Source organism: Anguilla anguilla, chromosome 10 (genome assembly GCF_013347855.1).
Source record: "Anguilla anguilla isolate fAngAng1 chromosome 10, fAngAng1.pri, whole genome shotgun sequence".
In the NCBI taxonomy this organism is placed as follows: Eukaryota; Metazoa; Chordata; class Actinopteri; order Anguilliformes; family Anguillidae; genus Anguilla; species Anguilla anguilla.
The window spans coordinates 35,354,899-35,374,807 of NC_049210.1; the positions used below are offsets into that span (position 1 = coordinate 35,354,899).

General features: G+C 51.9%; 1 protein-coding gene across 1 annotated transcript in view; it reads right to left on the reverse strand.

Annotated features, from left to right (window-relative positions):
- fam172a (family with sequence similarity 172 member A) overlaps positions 1–19,909 on the reverse strand; it is a 171,491-nt gene that overhangs the window by 135,390 nt on the left and 16,192 nt on the right. Inside the window, exon 6 of the mRNA XM_035378936.1 lies at positions 18,545–18,736. Coding sequence (XP_035234827.1) covers positions 18,545–18,736 — 192 coding nt within the window. The remainder of the gene's footprint in view (positions 1–18,544; positions 18,737–19,909) is intronic.

A 19,909-nucleotide genomic window follows, 5' to 3' on the forward strand; every position in this document is an offset into this window, starting at 1 on the left:
TGACAGCCCCGCCCCTTTACAGAGCCATGACAGCCCCGCCCCTTTACAGAGCCATGACAGCCCCGCCCCTTTATAGAGCCATGACAGCCCCGCCCCTTTACAGAGCCCTGACAGCCCCGCCCCTTTACAGAGCCATGACAGCCCCGCCCCTTTACAGAGCCATGACAGCCCCGCCCCTTTACAGAGCCATGAAAGCCCCGCCCCTTTACAGAGCCCTGACAGCCCCGCCCCTTTAGAGAGCCATGACAGCCCCGCCCCTTTACAGAGCGATGAAAGCCCCGCCCCTTTAGAGAGCCATGACAGCCCCGCCCTTTTACAGAGCCCTGACAGCCCCGCCCCTTTACAGAGCCCCGACAGCCCCGCCCCTTTACAGAGCCATGACAGCCCCGCCCCTTTACAGAGCCATGACAGCCCCGCCCCTTTATAGAGCCATGACAGCCCCGCCCCTTTACAGAGCCCTGACAGCCCCGCCCCTTTACAGAGCCATGACAGCCCCGCCCCTTTACAGAGCCATGACAGCCCCGCCCCTTTACAGAGCCATGACAGCCCGCCCCTTTACAGAGCCATGAAAGCCCCGCCCCTTTACAGAGCCATGAAAGCCCCGCCCCTTTACAGAGCCATGAAAGCCCCGCCCCTTTACAGAGCCATGGCTGCCCCGCCCCTTTACAGAGCGATTATATCGTACGCAGCCAATAGCATTTCACACAAACAATCCAACTTCAACTTTTTTTTTACATTACATTACAGGCATTTAGCAGATGCTCTTATCCAGAGCGACTTACAGAACTTTTTACATAGCATTTTACATTGTATCCATTTATACAGCTGTATATTTACTGAAGCAATGCAGGTTAAGTACCTTGCTCAAGGGTACAACGGCAGTGTCCTTACCCGGGAATCGAACCCGCGACCTTTCGGTTACAAGCCCAGTTCCTTACCCACTGTGCTACACTCCCTTTTTGAAGAAAAATGAGCATAACATGTTGCTTTGCAGACACCACGCAGATGCCGTACAAACACAAGCTGATGAAAGCTTGAAAGGGGCCTGCTATTTTTCAACAAATATTTTCTCATAGTAACCGAACAGCCCTGTGTGCGAAGGGCAACGCTCTGGGAGGTGGGGGGGGCAGGGGGGCAGGGGGGCGGGGGGGGATGGGGTGCTGGCGGGACCATCATTCTCCTCCCCCGCCATCCCCGTGTCTCCGTTGCCGCGGCGCCCGGCGGGGGGGCGGGTAAGGGCTTGACGGAGAGTGATTGGGCCTTTCTAGGTCAGATCCCAAGACGTTGCACCACTGGGCAAACAATCACTGGAACGGATAAATAAACCAAAAACACAGGGAGCGAGAAAAAGCTCTACCTGCAACACCCCCCCCTCCCCTCCCAGTGCCCCCCCAGCGTCCCCCCCCCCACCCCCCAGCACCCGCCTCCAACGTCACGTAATGCTCGCCGCCTTTAATGCCAGGGCAATTACCCGCCCGTCTGCTCGCTGTTGTTTGACCAGCTCACCACAGCCTTCTTCTAGCCCATTATTTCCAGTGCAAATGCGCTCCGCTCTCTGAAGAGGGATCATCCTTTGGACTTCAAAGACAGAGATGTGCCAGGAGAGGAGGGAGAGCGAGAGAGCGAGAGAAAGAGAGAGAAAGGGAGGGGGAGAGAGGAGAGAGGAGAGAGAGAGGTTGGAAGTGGGTCACAGACACTGCAGTTGACGCATCCTGGCCTGAGACACGTTTCTCTCTCTCTCTCTCTCTCTCTCTCGGCTGACTGCAGAAGGGAAAAGGAAAAAAAAGGAGGGGAGAAAAAACGAAAAGAAAAATCATCCGCAATGAGCAGCCGAACGAGCAGAACACGCCGCTCCTGCTGGTCTGCCGCCCAGCTCCGAACCCGAGACCGTTTCAGGAGTCCGGAAAGCAGAACCCGACCAGGCCACCGATTTTAAAAAACAAAAACGACCGTAAAGAGGCGAGAGTCACAGACAGGTTTGCCTTGTGACAGAGCCACAATGCCGAGCGTAGCCCCCCCACCCCACCCAAATCTCCACCGGCCCAGCACCAAACCCCCCCCCACCCACCACCCGTCCCCCTTGCATCACACGTCATCTAGAAGGGATGAAAGGATGAAGCGGAGAGCAAAATAAGGTGAAAAAGCGTATGATTAAAGCGAGCTCTAATGAGCGGTGCGGTGTGGTGTGGGGCAGGGCGGGGCGCGTGGGGGCTGTTCGGGAGTCAGTGACCCACTTACTCGCTCTCTGCCCACGCTCGGAAACGAGGGAAAGGCCCGAAAGCCAGCGCTCTTAGCCAGAGTGACTTACGCAACTTTTTATACAGCATTTTACATCCATCTATACGGCTGGATATGCACTGAAGCAATGCAGGTTAAGCACCTTGCTCAAGAATACAACAGCAGCATCCCACCCTGGAATCAAACCTGCAACCTTTAGGTTACAAGACCAGTTCCTTACTACACTGCCGCCTTATAGATACGAAAGTGCCCTCCTTTTTGCATGTGGGGGGGGGGGGGGGAGGGGGGAGCATGGTGATTTGAAACATAGAGAAATGAAAGTGGAAGGGTGCAGGAGAACAGAGCCGGTGTAAGGCTGGACTCGCTAAAGAACCACCATTTTATCCGCGAACGCGCTAAGGGGGCGAACGCGAACCCCAAACGCTATGAAAGGATCCGATTGGCCCAGTCTGATGGATGAAGCTCGCTTCCTGAACCGCCCACAAAAGAAAAAGGAGAGCTAGGGAGAGACAGAGAGAGAGAGAGAGACAGGGACAGGGTGAAAAAAGCATCGACGGTTACAAAAAGTACTCTGGACTCCGGGATGGAGGTAAAGCGAGGTCGCCGACAACCGCGGCCGCGAGGGGCGATCTGTCAGCGCGCGTGTAGAACACGACCATGTGACCGCTCCGCGTGTGCGCCGACGCGCCCTCCAGTTCGGGGAGGGCGGACACAGAGGGCAGGACACAGGACGTTTATCGCTAGCGCTCCGGCCGCTAGCTTCACAGGCATCAAACGCCGCCACCCCCCCCCCCCCCCGATAAAGCGCCTTACTCAACATATCAAGCGCTCGCCCCGATAACGCTCCCCCGCTCGCCCCGGCGCAGGGCCCGCACGCATTCCTCCTCTCTCTCTCTCTTTCTCTCTCTCTTTATCGCTCCCCCTTTCCCTTAAAAGGAGAACCGTCCCTTTCGCCCCGGCAGACCCGCCCCACTGGCTGTGGGAGACGCGCGTACGTTCAAATGCACGTCTCTGATTGGCCATCACGCCCGTGTTGACACCGCAGAGTCGGATGTACGAGACCGCCCTCAGCAAGACCGCCAACACCCTTTCACCAACGAAGGAAATCTACAGAAATGTTTCAAGAGTATAACCTCATCTAAAATTCAGTGACTGATATTCGTATGTCATATATTAATTGGTGCAGATCAGGTTTGCAGGAAAGTTTAAAATCTGATGATTACAGCACGAGCATAATTACAGAAACACATCATCATAGAAAAACACTCATAGGAACGCATTCACGCACTAACAAACACACACACAGTAATAACATACACACAGACACATAGTGATAGAAGCACACAGTAATAATAACACACAGGGAATGCAGAATAATACACACACAAACAGATACAGAAGCACAGTGGTCGTGAAACAATCACACAAATGCAAATGCAGTCTTACACACAAACACACGCGTACACTCACTCACACACACACACACACACACACTCGCTCTCCGACCGTGGGAGGTGACTGTAAGTGTACTGGAAGAGGAGGGGAAGGCGGGGGGAGTAAAGTAATGGTGTGAGGGTGGCGTTATAACTGGCACTGTCGATCCAGGGGAAAAGGGACGGCAGGAATTAAACATGGCCGCCTCCAACCGCAGAGCGAGGTCCCCGGGCGGAGTCCAGCCGAGCGTGAAAACGCTCGCCCCGCCGCGGGCCGGGACAGGAGGCGGGGCCCCGGGCCCTGGGAGCCACGGCTTCCGAAACACCCCCACCGCCCCGGGGGGCCACCGGGGCCCCCTGCTCCCTGCTTTTTAGGGGGGAGGAGGAGGCCACAGCCAAGGTCAGCCAGATTGAAGCACCTGTCGAGGAGGGCTCACCTCCACCTCCACCTCCACCTCCACCCCCCTCAGCCCCATACTGGGCCTTAAAGACGGGGACAGGCGTAGGCCCAGGGGAACAGTTGGCTGGCTGCAGAGCAGAGGGAATGGGGGGGGGTGAGGGGGGGAGCGGGGGGGGGGGTGAGACGCCAGTGGCAGATGCGCTGTCATGGCGGGCGCGCGGCTTTGAGGAGGCTTGGCTGGGAGCTGCCGGCCCAAAGTCCCTCTCCGGTCTGACACCCACCCTGGAGAGCTGAGGAGCTGCTGCTGCTGCAGACACACACACACTCTCACACGCACACACACAATCACACACACACACACAATCACACACACACACGGACACACACACTCCCACTCCCACTCTCACACACACACACACACACTCCCACTCACACACACACACATGCACACTCTCACACAGACATACACACACCCTCCGTCTCTCTCATACACACACGCACACACATACACTCTCTCTCACACACATACACACACACAAGCACACATACACACACTCTCTCTTTCTCTCTCACACACATATACACATATACACTCATACATACATACATACACTCCCTCTATCACACACACGCGCACACACACACACACACACACACACACACACACACACAAACAAGCACAAGCAGACACGCAGCAGGGCGGCCAGGTGACTCTCCGTCCTCCCAACCCCCAGACGAATCCCTCACAGCGAGCGCTCACAGACGCGGGGTCCTCCTCCGCCCCCCCTCAAAACCCCGCCGTGAGAGAGACAGAGACGTCCCGCCCCCGAATCGCAGCCAGAGAGCGCGTGCAGCGCCCCAGTCCCCGACCGAGAAAAAAAAACTTCCCCCAAAACTTCCCAACAATTAAACATTCCCCAGCCTGCCGCGAGCACATTACCCAGCAGCCCCCACTCTCCCCGGGCCCCCCCTTTTTCCAGAGCGGGGATTGATCTCGGCAATGACAGAGCCTGGCTTCGTATGCTTATGGGGAGGGGTTGGGGGGGGGGGGGTGGGGGTGGGGGGACATTTTGAGAGACTGCTCCGAGGACAGTGGCTTCTCCCCGACTCCCGCCTCTCGGTGGGAAACGGGGGAAGGGCTGTCTCCTCCGCCCCCCCCCACGGCGCTCCATGACACAGCTCGAAACGCCGAATTCCTGAGCGGGGCCTCGTCCGCTGACGGCTCGGTCTCCGCCTCTCCCCCCTCTCTTTCGGGAAGTCGAGTGACAAGCCGGCTTCCCCTTGGCAATTTGTTTCAGAAGTAAGAGGGGATTTTTTTATTTTTTATTTTTTCTCTCCTCTCCCGTCTCTTTCCCCCTACCTATTCTCCCGAGCGGGATAAACAGGTGGCGGGTGAGAGGGGTTCGATAAAATCCTGACAAACGATATTCGGGGGGCTTAATTTGATGACTGCGTGTCAAGAGGGAAACTGGGTCAGATGCAGGGCCTATTTCGTTTCAGGTATCACGGACCCCACCCCCCCCCCCTGTCGACACGCGTGAAGACAGACAGACACAAATGGAGCATGCCCACACACACTCTCGGCACAGAAACGTACACACACGCACACACGTCAGGTACGTACACACGCGTGTATAACTGACACGCTGCCAAATCTTACGTGTGGAGGAGTGTGTCACAGCGCTCACAAAAGTTACAAATATACATAAAGTTACACAGATTAACTTCCCTTTAAAAGAGAAAGTTTGCTGCAAATGTACATTTTATTTCCTTAACTTCACTAAACTACGGTAACTGTCCATAGCCTCTCTTCATTCGTTTTCGTAACTACAAAAGCAACTTAAACTACTCTGAAATTATTTTTGTGGTTTCTAACCGAGATTAGGCTATCAGACACGAAAATCAATCCCAGAATGCACAGTTTCTCCACTGCAGCAAACTACAATTACAACTATGTGTGTAACTCATAATTTAAAACAGCTCATATCTATTTTAATACAAACACAGAACAGCTTAATTTAGCAGTAAAGTAGATGTAGTCTACTCGTTATACACAAAGCTACTGTAGCTTGTGTCCTGCTGAATAATACCCATTTGAACAATAACCAATTTTAGCAGTGCGCTATTTTTGTGCGAACAGACAAAAGGGGTGTGACCAGTCCAGCAAGGCATTCTGGGAACAGGAGGCAGATAGGAATGTAGTGGGATCACTTGCAACCAGATACAACTCAAATTTAAAAAACATAAACATTTCAGCTAAAGGTTAACTGGTCGCGTGTTTCCTGTGCACGTGACCAGTTAACCTGTTCCTTTAGATCAGGGCTGCCCACCCTGTTCCTGGAGATCCACCACCCTGTAGGTTTACACTCCAACCCTAACAAAGCCACACCTCATTCAACAGCTAGAGAACTAGTCGAGCTGCGAATTAGTATAATCAGGTGAGAAAAATAGGGTAGGAGTGAAAACCTACAGGACAGTAGAACTCCAAGAACAGGGTTGGGCTGCCCTGCTTTCAGTACTCATGTGACCTTCTGGGGGGGAAAACGGCGTTTGTCGTCAAGAGTTAGACGCGAAACGCCCATTCATCACCCGCGCATTAGCGGGGAGAATGTCACAAGCTGGCGGTATAAATAGCGGGAAGGAAGGGAAGACTTCTCTGTGAAACAGGTTCTTCGCTTCAGAACAAACACATCAGCCGTACGAAAGTGTCGGGTAAAAAAAAAAAACAGCCTGACAATTTTGACTTTTCCCATTTTCGGCGAGGTTACCCTTTAGCGAAATAAGCTGAACAAAATGATAAAAGAGAACTCCTCAGCAGTTCTTTCCACCCTCAGTTTGATCCTCGTTCGGGTTTTTGTCACACGAATATCTTTGATTTCACGAATTTTGATTTCAGGAATTTAATGTCGAAGGCGTGCTAACAATTAACAAACTTGAACATCAGCACCGACAAAGCACATCAACTTCACCGCACAAATTCTTCTCAGACACAATTTCCATTGGAGCATAAAAGCTTCCTGGCCCTGAAACAGACACAAAGCTTCACTCAAAGCGACGAATGAAGGTAGCAAAGGTTATGAAATACACACACTGCCAGCCTCCATTACATTAAGTTACATTAAGCGTGTTTTTCTTAAGGTCCTGTTGAACAACTGCTGCCATCTACGGGACAGGAGGAGGAAACACAATTGAGAAATACACACACGACCATACAAATACACACGTGTTACGTCCCCAGCCTCTGCTTGCCTGGGTAGTGCAGGTGGAGGTAATACCTAATTGCTTAATTGCTTGATTGCCTCCACCGGCCTGTGACCCAATATAAGCCCTGCAGTATGAGGCTGGGGAGATCATCTTCTTCGGGGCTTCTTTTGTGTGGCTTGCGTTTTGTGCAAAGATCGTTTTGGTTTTGTGCTTTTTTGTTTGTTTTAGTTTGCGTGTTAGCCTGTGATTTATAATAAATGTCTGGGTTTCGTTTTTAGAGTTTCTGTCTGTTTTTGGTGCATTTGGACTTTGTTTGTTGAGGCCCTTCGAGCCAGCCGTAACACACGCGAGCACACACACACAAACAAACAAACGAAATAAAAACAAACACACACACACACAAACATACAAGCGTGCACACACACACACATTTTTGTTTAGAAAACATACAAGGACCAAGTCACCTGTGTTTAATACAAAACATAATTTACAGGTTCCTATACATCTATCTAAGGGCACACAGGTAAACGTCGCCATTTGCTTGCCCTGGTCTATTCATCAAACACTGCGTCGTCTGCCATCTAAAAACGCACTACACAAAACCCAGTGGGCCCTCGCGTGTAACTATCATTTAAGCAAAGCGTAGCCTAAATTTCTTGAAAGACTTCGACAGAAGAGTTTTTTTAGGTTGAAGGAGCCTTAGAATTTAGAACGCTTGAACATTCCTAAAAAGAACACGTGTGGTTAGAAAGAATAGAATCCAGCCCACATGCTAAAATAAGCCTTAAATCTAATGTTACGTGACCTAGTCTATTTTTTTTTCCCACTCCTATATTTCTATTCTGGACATTTATTTATTTATATTGAGCTTATCAGGGACAGGAGGAGTCAGCGGCACCAGGCTGGCGATAATGAACACGCAGCACCATTAGTTATGTCGAAGTTTTTTTTTGTTTTTTTTTCCCTTTCCTTTCCCCAGCCTCAGAAGAGCCGTCCCAGGGAGAGACCGAGTCGGAAAGCACCGCGCAGCGCCGGGGGCGACGCGCGCGAGAGAAACTAAACAAGCGCGTCCCGCGGGGACTCCAAACTGCCCGCAGCCGCGAACGACCTAATACCTACCTCACAGGCTGCCTTTCTGATGATATAATTTGTTAATTTCACAGAGAGGAAAAAAAAAAAAAATCCAATTATCAACACTTTGGCTAATAAATGCATGATCCCTCATCATGTCTCGAAATTTAGATCAAAAGTTTACCCTCCCCCCCCCTGCTTCTTTATTTTCTTTTCTTCTGGTGGTCTGAAGTCCTAAACAGACTGCATTAGCAGCAGGACCAGAGAAACGACGCCGTGTACCTGTTGGATGTTCTTCATTGTACATTATCAGCACATTTTTCAACTCTGAAATAAAGCCATTTTGCTTTTTACCGGAACCATTTATAAAGGTGTAAAGCACCATGTCATTATTATTATTATTAGTAGTAGTAGTAGTAGTAGTAGTAGTATTACTATTATTATTATTATTCAAAAGTAGCACAGTGCTTTCTAAACATTTGCGTAATCAGTAACATATTTGATTTTGTCACTGTACTAGTAGTCAAACTACTTCAAATAATCACATTAGAGTTCTCTTTGCACCCAATAAACCAACGATAAAGAATTATTAACCATTTGAAGTGTTGGTTTTTTGGAATGTTTTTTTTTTCTTCAAAATTCTAAGTCAGTGTTCCAGAATTCCGTTGCTCTCAATGACCAGTAGTTACTCTTACACCGGCATTAGAATGTTCAGCTAAGAACACTCTAATCACATACTTGTAATCGTACACCTTCAAGGGTTAATATGCAAATAAATGTATATATATATATAAATACAGAGGAGGCATGTGAACCCATTGCTCGCTCAGACAAAAAAAAATGCCAACTGATGAGATGCAAAACAATGGCATTAGGACACCGAATGCGACTGCGAAATAATGTTTTCGCCCTAACTGATCAATTTTTAATTTAGCCGATGCGAGAGGAGGGTTCCCGGGCCTCGCCTGGTAATTATTGCATTTTATTGACAGCCACTATCCCTTAGGAGGCTATTTAAAAAAGTTTAACCCCAGAGCAAGTCGCTGTGCCTCTTCTCTTTGAAAGTGTCGAGCGCATCGATTTTGACTGCAGGAAATCCTATAGGTTCTACCGAGAGATGTTTGCCCCGGCACCGAGCAACGATTACAAGGCCACCCCAGACCCCCACAACAGACACCCCCCACCCCCCCCCCCCCCAAATCCCCTCACCCCCAGCTCGTCTTCAACCCCCTTCAAAACATGCCCCCAAACCCCAGCAAAGCCTGCCATCCTCTTCAATAGCCAGATAAACACGAAAACCAGGCTCTGATCCACAGATTCCCCCTCTACTTCAACCAATATTTTCTGGAGAGAGGGGAGTGTGAAGCAGGGAAGATCAGGACTCTGAGATGAAGGAAGGGGGATTTGCGGGAGAAAAGTCAGCATGGGGTGGGGTGGGGGGGGGGTGCACAGAGGATGGAGGGAGGGAGGGGGGGGGGTCTGGTATACAGTACCACAAAGCAATGGAGAGGAGCCGATTTTTGAAGAAGACATCAATCCCCCCAAAAAAAGAGCAACATGACAGAAATTAAATAAGATTCCCGTGTTCGAGTTCGCTGAGGCTCAGCCCCCTTCCAGACTTCCATTGCAATTCTGGGCAGACGCAAACCCCAAGGCTTTTGACACACTTTTGAAAACACCACACCCCCTCCGTCTTCCCAGCACGTCTCTTGAGCCGCTCCTAACTGACTAACAAGAGCAGGGGAGCTGGGGGGGTTTTGGGGGGGGGGGGGGGGGCGGAGGTTTGGAGGGGGTAAGAAATATGGATCTTATTTTTTATTAAAGACTTTATTTTTAATGAAATGCAGTTGCTCGGTTTCCTTGTGCTGTTTTGTCCCCCCCCCCACCCCTACCCCTACCCCTGTTAAAAATCAACCCCTGGCATGAGTAGAGGGGTGAAGGGTTTGGCCAGGGGTGTTGGGGGGGGGGGGGGTGCTGAGAGCTCTGTTTGGGGGGGTGGGGGGGGGCAGCTACAGCTGCAAACAGGAAAAAAAGAAAACAAAGCTGGAGACTGAACAAGACGGAGAGGGAGAGATGGAAAGAGAGAGTCTGACGACAGACAGAAAGAGAGAGAGGAAAAAGGAAAGAGAGACAGGGGGAGAGAAAGAGAGACAGAAAGAGAGACTGATGACAGACAGAAAGAGAGAGGGCGAGAGAAGGGGAGAGAGGAAGAGGGAGAGAGACAGAAAGAGAGAGACTAACAGACAGAAAGAGAGAGAGAAAGGAAGGGAGGGAGAGAGAGAAGGGGAGAGAGGAAGAGGGAGAGAGAGAAGGGGAGAGAGGAAGAGGGAGAGACAGGGGGAGAGGGAGGGAGAGAGAGAGAGAGAGAGAGAGAGGAGGAGGGAAAAAAAGAGGCGCAGCAGAGTTGCTGTATATTTATCGCCGCTGTCAGGAGCTCGTTTTCACTCGCGCTCCTCGGGCGCCGCTGGGAACAGAGATCTCAGCCGAGCGAGCGCCGGAGCGCCATCGCCCTCCCCGGTCACGTCCGCGCCTCCTCCTCCGCCCCCCGCCCCGCCCCGCCCCGCTCCCACTCCCGCTCCCGCTCCGCTCGGAGGCGTTTCGGCTGGGTCAATGTCAAAGCAACAGCGAGCTAAAACAGGACGCTCGGAGCAAGCAATCAATTTGACGTAGGGAGGGGAGAAAAAAAAAAACCAAAAAATACAACAACAAAAAAAACAGGTACCGTGGAGGAGGCGGTGGTGGGTGAGGGGGGGGTAGGGGTGCTTCGGTGTATGCTTAATTAGCTTCCGGCATGTTCTCCCTAATATCGCTGCATGAGCCAGCAGTTAATATCCGCTGACCCCCCCCCCCCGCCCCGCCATCGCCGGAGCCTTTATGCACTCCGAGCTCACGCCTGTGTCGACGACTCCGTGAGATAATTGCAATCCGGGACACAGAACGGCCACCGCCACCGCGGCTTTCTCCCTCTCTCCCCTTTCACGTTCCCCCTCTCTCTCCCTCCGTCTCTCCTTCCCTCTCTCCCTCCGTTGCTCTTTGCCTCTCGCACTCCCTCCCTCCTTTCCTCCCTCCCTCTCTCCTCCTCCACCACCACCACCCCCCTCCCTCTCTCTCTCTCTCTCCCCCTCTCCCTCTCTCTCTCAAATTCAGTCTTGACAGGGCCAGAAGGTAATGATACAGCTGCCATGATGCAACAAGCGGACCTGTCTGCTGTCAAGAATTGAAATCATGAAGGAATAAGCTGTCATTAACGGGCTCTCTCTCTCCCCGCGGTGGAGCTGTCATTCCTCCGTCTCCCTCCGCTGGCACGGGGGGCCCCGGCGTCGGCTCCAGTCTGTCAGTTTTCTTCTTTTTTTTTTTTTGCGCGCGGGGGTCTCTGGGATTTCAGCGATTCCTGGCTCCCTGCCGCACCGCACCGTACAGCACCGCGAGCCGCGTCGAAGAGCGCGGAGTGGAGAGGAGCACTGCAGTACGGCGTGAGGTGGGGGGGGGGCTAAACGCACGTTAGCTTTAGCGAGAGGACGGCGCTCGTCCGCGGGCTCGAACCCGGGAGCTCCGAAACTTAACTCGTCTTCGTCCCGGGCGTTCCTGGTACCCGTCCGTTCGGCCGAGCAAGGCCCGAACCAGGAAACCGTCCCGTTTCCCACGGCTATTAGCGCTAGCGTCGCTACGCTAGTTCGCCCCCGACGTGCTCTTTTAGTATATTTACTTCATTACATTTTTAATTTTTCGTTTATTTATTTATTTATTTTTTTGCAAAGTGGGGGGAACAGGTGGTTCGGGGCGCGGCGCCCCCAGACTGAACTCGCCGAGGAGCCGCGGCTCGTCAGCTCTGATGATGGGCGTCGGGGGCCCGATTAGCAATCGGGGGGGAAGAGCTCTCCGCTTCCTCCACCCCGCCAGTTGGAATGAGGTCCCTTTAGACATCAGAGGTGCTCCACACAGCTGACGCTCCACAGATGATTTTGTAGAATTCGCTCATTTATTTATTTTTTTTTACAGACTTTTTTTTTTTCTTCATTGAGACTTGGAGAAATTCCGCCCGTTAGCGATTTAGCAGCGCGTGCTAACCGCGCGACGCCTGCTAGCTTAGCCCCATTCTCCCGGTCCGCCAACTGAATTAAGGGTTGGTGGGTTTACGGTGGGCTCAACTCTGCATCGACGGTTCCGGATACGGAGACGCCGAACCGATGCGCAATCCGCAGAGGAGAGACCTGCGTGTACGAAAAAGTGTCACTGCACCATGAGGCGAGATTCAGCCCACAATCTCTTTAAATACACCGTACGGCAGCTTCCGTTCAGAGTCCACGACAGCTGAGCTCATAACACACACTTAGCGTTTTATTACCTTCCTCAGTTGATGTTGAAGGCCAAACGCAAAGAGAGAGAGGATCAAATTTAACGGCGTACGCTCACAGCTTGAGCGTGTCGCTTCTAAACCCCTCTCATTACGCAGATTCCACTGCCCTTTCAGTGCAAGTCGTCTTGGTCTGTTTCGCTAGCCCTCTACATACTGGGCACACTTTAAAAAAGACTTTCTTCCTACATTAACCTCTGCAGGAAATTATTGTTAGCAACATGCTATGGTTACATTACATTACATTACATTACATTACAGGCATTTAGCAGACGCTCTTATCCAGAGCGACTTACACAACTTTCACATTGCACAACTTTCACAGCATTTTACATTGTATCCATTTATACAGCTGGATATATACTGAAGCAATTCCGGTTAAGTACGTTGCTCAAGGGTACAACGGCAGTGTCCTCCCCGGGAATCGAACCTCCGACCTTTCGGTTACAAGCCTAGTTCCTTACCCACTGTGCTACATGGTTATTCCATGAGTCATGTGATGCTAGAGCACGCAAGAGTAAATGCGCCTAACATCACGTCATTAATGCTATCAGAGCACATTGCTTCCAGTATAACCGAATGAGTAAGGGCTACCATCAGATTCCAAAACATCAGAGTCATCTATTTACAGGAGACAATTACATTAAGCATTACAGTATTTTCAGGCATACATGGTTTAAACTTACCGTATTTCTCTGAATAAGTGCCAGATTAATATTTGAAAACCTGGTCTGTGTGTCCTCTATTTAGAGGCGACATTTATTTGAAGAAATACAGTAAGCTTGAACAAAGATTGTTTAAACACCGGCCACTGCTGTTTGACATCAAGCAGTCTCGCCATACACATTTACTGCACAATTTGCAGCTGAAGAAGCCTTGCTAAGATGGTGCAGGTAAAAGAGGAGGTGCGAGTGTCATACAATTGGAGGAAGAGTTGGGGGGGGGGTGTGGGGCTGAGAGGAGAAGAGGAAAGGGGGAAAGTGATGAAACGCCCGCACTCTGAGGTGTAGACACTTGATCTTTTGGCCCGGGGTCCACGAGCACACCTGAATGTGGATGGGGGAGGTGAAGGCCCCCACACACCGCTCCAGCTGTCACGGGCAGGCCCCCCGTCTCTCCCTCCATCCCTCTGCTCCTCTCTTTCTCTCCATCACTCCTTTTCTTAATAACAACGCGACCTTCGCTGGGCTTCTGACCTATGGCATCGGTGTCCATGTTGTGAGAGCTTCTCTTTGCAGTAAGAACATGAGAGTGTAACAACATGGCGCATGTTACAATGAGACCTTTCAGCTCATCTAGGCTTACCGTTCAGCTGCAGAATAAAGTACATCCAACATTTCAGCAAGCCTGAGGCCCACACACTATCTACACTGTGTGAAAACTACTTCCAGATAGCTATGTGGAATTCAACTGCAGCTAACTAAACAGTAATAAAAATGAAAGGTCTTTCAAACATACCAGAGGAACACCCTTTCCTTTCAGAAACCAATCGCGAGCGGGGACGCGGTACAACGCAAGGAACAGAAAACCAAACCGAAAAGTCGAGAAACGGAGGCTCTTTTCAAAACTGCGAGTGAAGGCAACGGGGACCCGACGCTCAGCTCCGATTACGCCAACAGCTCCGGCGCTCCTGACGCGTTTCGAAGACGGCGTCTCCTCCGTAACGGCGATAAACGCGGGGCGATCGGCGAGGGGAGGAAGCCGTCCTCTCCGCGAGGTGACAGTCCGCCGGCGACGGCCGCGCTCCCCTGACGCCGCTCCGGCGAGGACGCTCGACGGCCGGGGCTCCGCCGCTGAGCGCTCTTATGAAATTCAGACGGAGCGCCGGGAGATCCCTGAGCCGATTTGAGCAGTAACCGATGAAATTATTTAGGCTGCTATACTCCAGTTGACAAATGACCACAAAGATGTGGATAAAAACAACTTCATAGCGAAGAGAGGGCCAATAAGTTATTACAGTTATATATATATATATATATATATATATATAACGTTATTAATATTTATATATGTGTGTGTGTGTGTGTGTGTACATATATAATATATACACACAAACATACATGTAATGCAATCATCTATAACACAACAGGCAAATATTGTGTGCCCAATATAAATTGTACATTACAGTTACAATACAAGCATAAAAGCAATAATGTGTTTCATCCAATAGCCTTAATACAGTTCTGCACCTGACCCTGACCAGTGTGGGTACTGCTCCCGCATGCTCCCAGAGGATTCTGGGTAACGGCGATGGGTTCACGACACGGGAAGGCCGGATAAAAAGAGAGAGAGAGAGAGAGAGGCAGAGGGGTCTCTCTGGGGGGGGGGGGGGAGAGAGAGCAGCACCTCTCCCTCACCTGCTGTTCTCCCTCTCTCCTCAGGAAGCGACGGCGACGTCGACATCAACCGCTACGATAACCTTGCGCCCGCCGTGGTCTCCCGGCAACCCGGTGAGCGGGTCCTGCGGGAGCCCGTTCTGGGATGCCCTCCAAGCGTCTTTAATGGGAGGGGGGGGGTCGCTGGCGGTGAGGGGCGGTAATAACCATGCACCCAGCAGCATTACCCCACATACTCAGGGCCTGACCCCCTTACATTACATTACATTACAGGCATTTGGGAGACGCTCTTATCCAGAGCGACTTACAACCAAGTGTATAACCATAACCAGGAACAAGTATGACGAAACCCCTAGAGAGAAGTACCGGTCCAAGTGCAGGGAACAACCGCATAGTTCAACTTGGACCCTGAAGGTTAAACTGATTAACACTAACAACGAGAACGGCAACAACGCAGTCTATGGAAAAAATACAAGCAGTAGTTAAGACAGTTAATGCACCTAAGTCACCTACGAAACAGCTGCCTAGTTACAACCCTAAGCTTACAGTCATTTACAGGGGGGTAGGGAGGGATGGGGAGAGGTGCAGCCTGAAGAGGTGAGTCTTCAGTCGTCCTTTGAAATGGGTGAGTGTCTCCGCTGTTCTGACCTCCACAGGGAGGTCATTCCACCATCGTGGGGCCAGAACAGACAGGAGACGTGTTCTGGAAGTGCAGGTGCGAAGACGGGGAGGTGCTAGGCGTCCTGAGGTAGCAGAACGGAGGGATCTGGCTGGCATGTAGGGTTTGAAAATCTTGTGAAGGTATGCTGGGGCTGATCCCTTGACTGCCTGGTATGCTAGGACCAATGTTTTAAATTTGAAGCCGAGCCATGAAAGAGTGGGGGACAGATCACAGTCTGCAGGCCCAGGCATGGGGGACATATACACACACATTAACACTCAAACACACGCACACATGCATACACACACACACACACACACTAACACTCATACAGACACTCACACACACACGCACACGCACACGTACACGCACATACACATATACAAACACTCACACTAAAACTCACACACATGCACGCACACACACACACACACACACGCACACACACACACATTAACACTCACACACACACACACACACGAGCACACACAAACACACATACACACATACACACACACTAACACTCTCAAACACACACATGCACACACACATGCACAGACACACACACACACAAAGTCACAGGTGCATGAGAATAGACACAAACACACACACACACACAGGTGCATAACATAACAGACACAAATGTGCACACACACACACCTCAACACTATCAAACAACACAGACGACCACAGTTAAACACATAACAAAGGGCCCCAAATTGTTTAAATGTCAGGGACACCATGCACCTTGTAGCTGCTCTGTGTCAATGCATGTCACAGCTGTCACAGACACTCCCACCCCTATTGACAAACACTCACGCGTTTAGACACAGTGACATCCGCACACACACAGAAACTCCCAAACTTGTCATTCCAACAGGAGCAGGGAGAGAGCAGCACCCGACAGCTGCTAGTAAACTAGACAGGTGATTAAAAAAGCATCCAGGTGCCTTCACATGGAGTGCCTAGCACTGGCACCCCCCACAAACACACAGTCAGCCTAATGCCTTAATACCGCCATGAGCACACCTTAGACAGAGAGAAAGAGAGAGAGAGAGAGAGAGCAAGGGGGGAGAGAGGGAGAGGGAGGGAGAGAGAGAGAGAGATAGGGAGATAGAATGAGAGAGAGAGAGAGAGGGAGGGAGAGAGGGGGAGAGAGAGAGACAGAGAGAGAGAGAAAAAGAGTGAGAGGGAGGGAGGGAGAGAGGGATGGAGGGATAGAGAGAGAGAGAGAGAGAGAGAAATCAATGAATAAACACATTCATGTGTTTGCTTGGCAGGCCCTAGGTCAATGTCTCCGATCAGGCCAAATGACTCAGTCCCAATGACAGACACAGTCACATTCTCCACCCTTTGGCTGATCAACAGATGTGCGCATTTTTATGGTTCTTTATTTTGTCATTCGCCACTCCCATAAGCAGCAAAAAAAAAAAAACGCAGATTTCGGGGGCCCCCGCTGCACCGGCGTCCCGTCACCGTCGTCACGTCACAACCGGCCCGCGAGCCCGTCACTCTTCTCCCGCTCCTCGCCCGCAGGCGGGTGCCAGGCATCGGGGGCGCTCCGTCTCCGCCCTGTCAGGCGCAATTCGGGGGAATTTCAAACGCCGCCCGCGGACAGGAGCCGCTCCGCCGGTGGAGCGGGACATCGGGAAGGAAACGCCGCCGCCGCCGCCGCCGACAGCTCTCGCCGTCGCCGCCCCCACCCCCGACTGGCAAGTGACAAACAAGCTCCGCCGTCAGACAGGCGCCCCCCCCCCCCCCCCCGTCCCGCTAGCGACGCCGCGGCCCGCGGCGGGTGGAGGCAGGCCCTGCGGGGCGACGGTGCTAAAGCTAACCGGCGCTGACGTTTACATGGCGCTGTTTACCTGTTTAGAGGGGTCGCTCATCCGGAGGGCACTTCCCTCGTTTAGCCTGGCGTTCTCCGCTGACATTATCCGCTCAGACAGCCCGATACTCCGTCTGTCTGACTCTCTAAAGCGGTCCCTGTAAACGGCAGCAGCCAGGGCCTGGATACACTCTGAAAAGCAGTCCCTGTAAACGGCAGCAGCCAGGGCCTGGATACACTCTGAAAAGCAGTCCCTGTAAACCGCAGCAGCCAGGCCTGGATACACTCTGAAAAGCAGTCCCTGTAAACTGCAGCAGCCAGGCCTGGATACACTCTGAAAAGCAGTCCCCGCAAAACTGCAGCAGCCAGGGCCTGGATACACTCTGAAAAGCAGTCCCCGCAAAACCGCAGCAGCCAGGGCCTGGATACACTCTGAAAAGCAGTCCCCGCAAAACCGCAGCAGCCAGGGCCTGGATACACTCTGAAAAGCAGTCCCCGCAAAACCGCAGCAGCCAGGGCCTGGATACACTCTGTAAGGCAGTCCCCACAAAACTGCAGCAGCCAGGCCTGGATACACTCTGAAAAGCAGTCCCCGCAAAACCGCAGCAGCCAGGCCTGGATACACTCTGAAAAGCAGTCCCCGCAAAACTGCAGCAGCCAGGGCCTGGATACACTCTGTAAGGCAGTCCCCACACCTGGATAAACTCTCCAAAGCGGTCCCTATAAACTGCAGTAAGTTACTGCCAGTAACCAGACCTGGATACACTCTATTAAAGCACTCCTGGTAAACTGGAGAAACAAGATTCAAACCCATTCCTCAACCAAGACACCCATAAATGCCACCCGCAGGACCGAGAGAACAGCGGTACAGCCGAGACCAGTGACACACAGGCGGCAGGTCAGGTGGTTAAACTAGGCGGTGACAAACGCTCACAAACATCCCCATGGCAACAGGAACTCCGCCCCCACCCACACCCCACCCCCCCCCCCCCCCCACCCCAAAGCGCCAAAGCTGCGCCTACCTCCACGGCGCGGGTGATGAAGGGGATCTGCGAGCCGCTGTTCATGTCCTCGTTGATGATCAGCCGCCGGGCCCACTGCCCCGCCCGGACCACGCCGCTCCCCTGGATGAGGACCAGCAGCTTGTCCGGGTTGCTCAGGGCGTCCTCGCTCAGGTAGATGAAGCTCTTGGGCTCGTCCTCGGCCGCGTCCACCTGGGGACGGCGGAAGTGGGGGAGGACTTCACTCAAGGCCATAAAAACCCATCTTATATCTATGAACCTTCCCTTAAAAAAATTAGCATTGAAGAGATTAGCAGCCCCTGCTAATCACTACTGTGGATTAATATTTACTGTTTATTATTAAGATATAATATATGAGGGTCAACCTGAAAAAGTCACTAACCCTGTTTTTTACCTCACCCAAGACATACAGATATACCTGCCTGTTGGCGTATTAGTCTAGATAAATGTAAACCTTACAGTTGCAATCGTTTGACTGTGCTGTGGAAATTTGTGCTTTCTTTCAATCTTTTCCCACATTGATTTTTTTTTTTTTTACGATTCCATTTTATGCTGAAAACACACAAGGCCCAGAGACACTGAGGCGAAGCACGTGCGTCATTCCTGGAAAGAAGGCGGGAGAGAAAGACAGAGGGGCCAACGACACGCCGAGATCATCGCTCGGACGATCGAAGAGGCCGGCCGCCGTCCGTCCGTCTGTCCGCGAACTGCTCGTTCGGGCCGAGGATTGTGGGAGCAGACGCTCTCGTACTTCTCTTCGCGGGGGCCGTTTTCAACCTGACCCGAAAGAATCTGGGAGCGGAAACGCACTGCCCGTAAAAAAAACCCTGTGTGGTTTCCTCCTCCCTAATCTGCACGGACAACGAGGCACCGAGAAAAGAGAAATCATTCTTCGTTTACCTTTTTTTTAAAAGGTTTTGAAACCTTTTAGGCCGCTCGGAATGGGTGGTCGTAAGTTTGGGCCAGGAGCCGGTGGAAGGCCCCACCAACCCGACAGACCAGAACCGTGCGATACGTGTACCCCACCCAAAAAAAAAAATAAAGACGGTCAAACGCCCTGCCGAGATCGACGACCGCGTACGGTCTACGTGGCCTAAAAGAGCCGGCGTCGTCCGCCCGCGTGATTAATGCTAACTGCTACGGGGCTAACGCACTGTACGCTAACGGGGTACCAGCGCTAACGGCTCCGCGAGCAGGCTCGCTTTGAAAAACGATCGCACCTTAAAAGACGTCACGCTTTCCCTCCAAGTACAAAAAAAACCAGCTCCCCGCACCAGAACGCAGCGTCTGCTGCTGGGAATAACTCACCGACTTCTGACAGCAAATAAAGTACCCTCTTTGAGAAGACGCATTCGAATGCGAAAC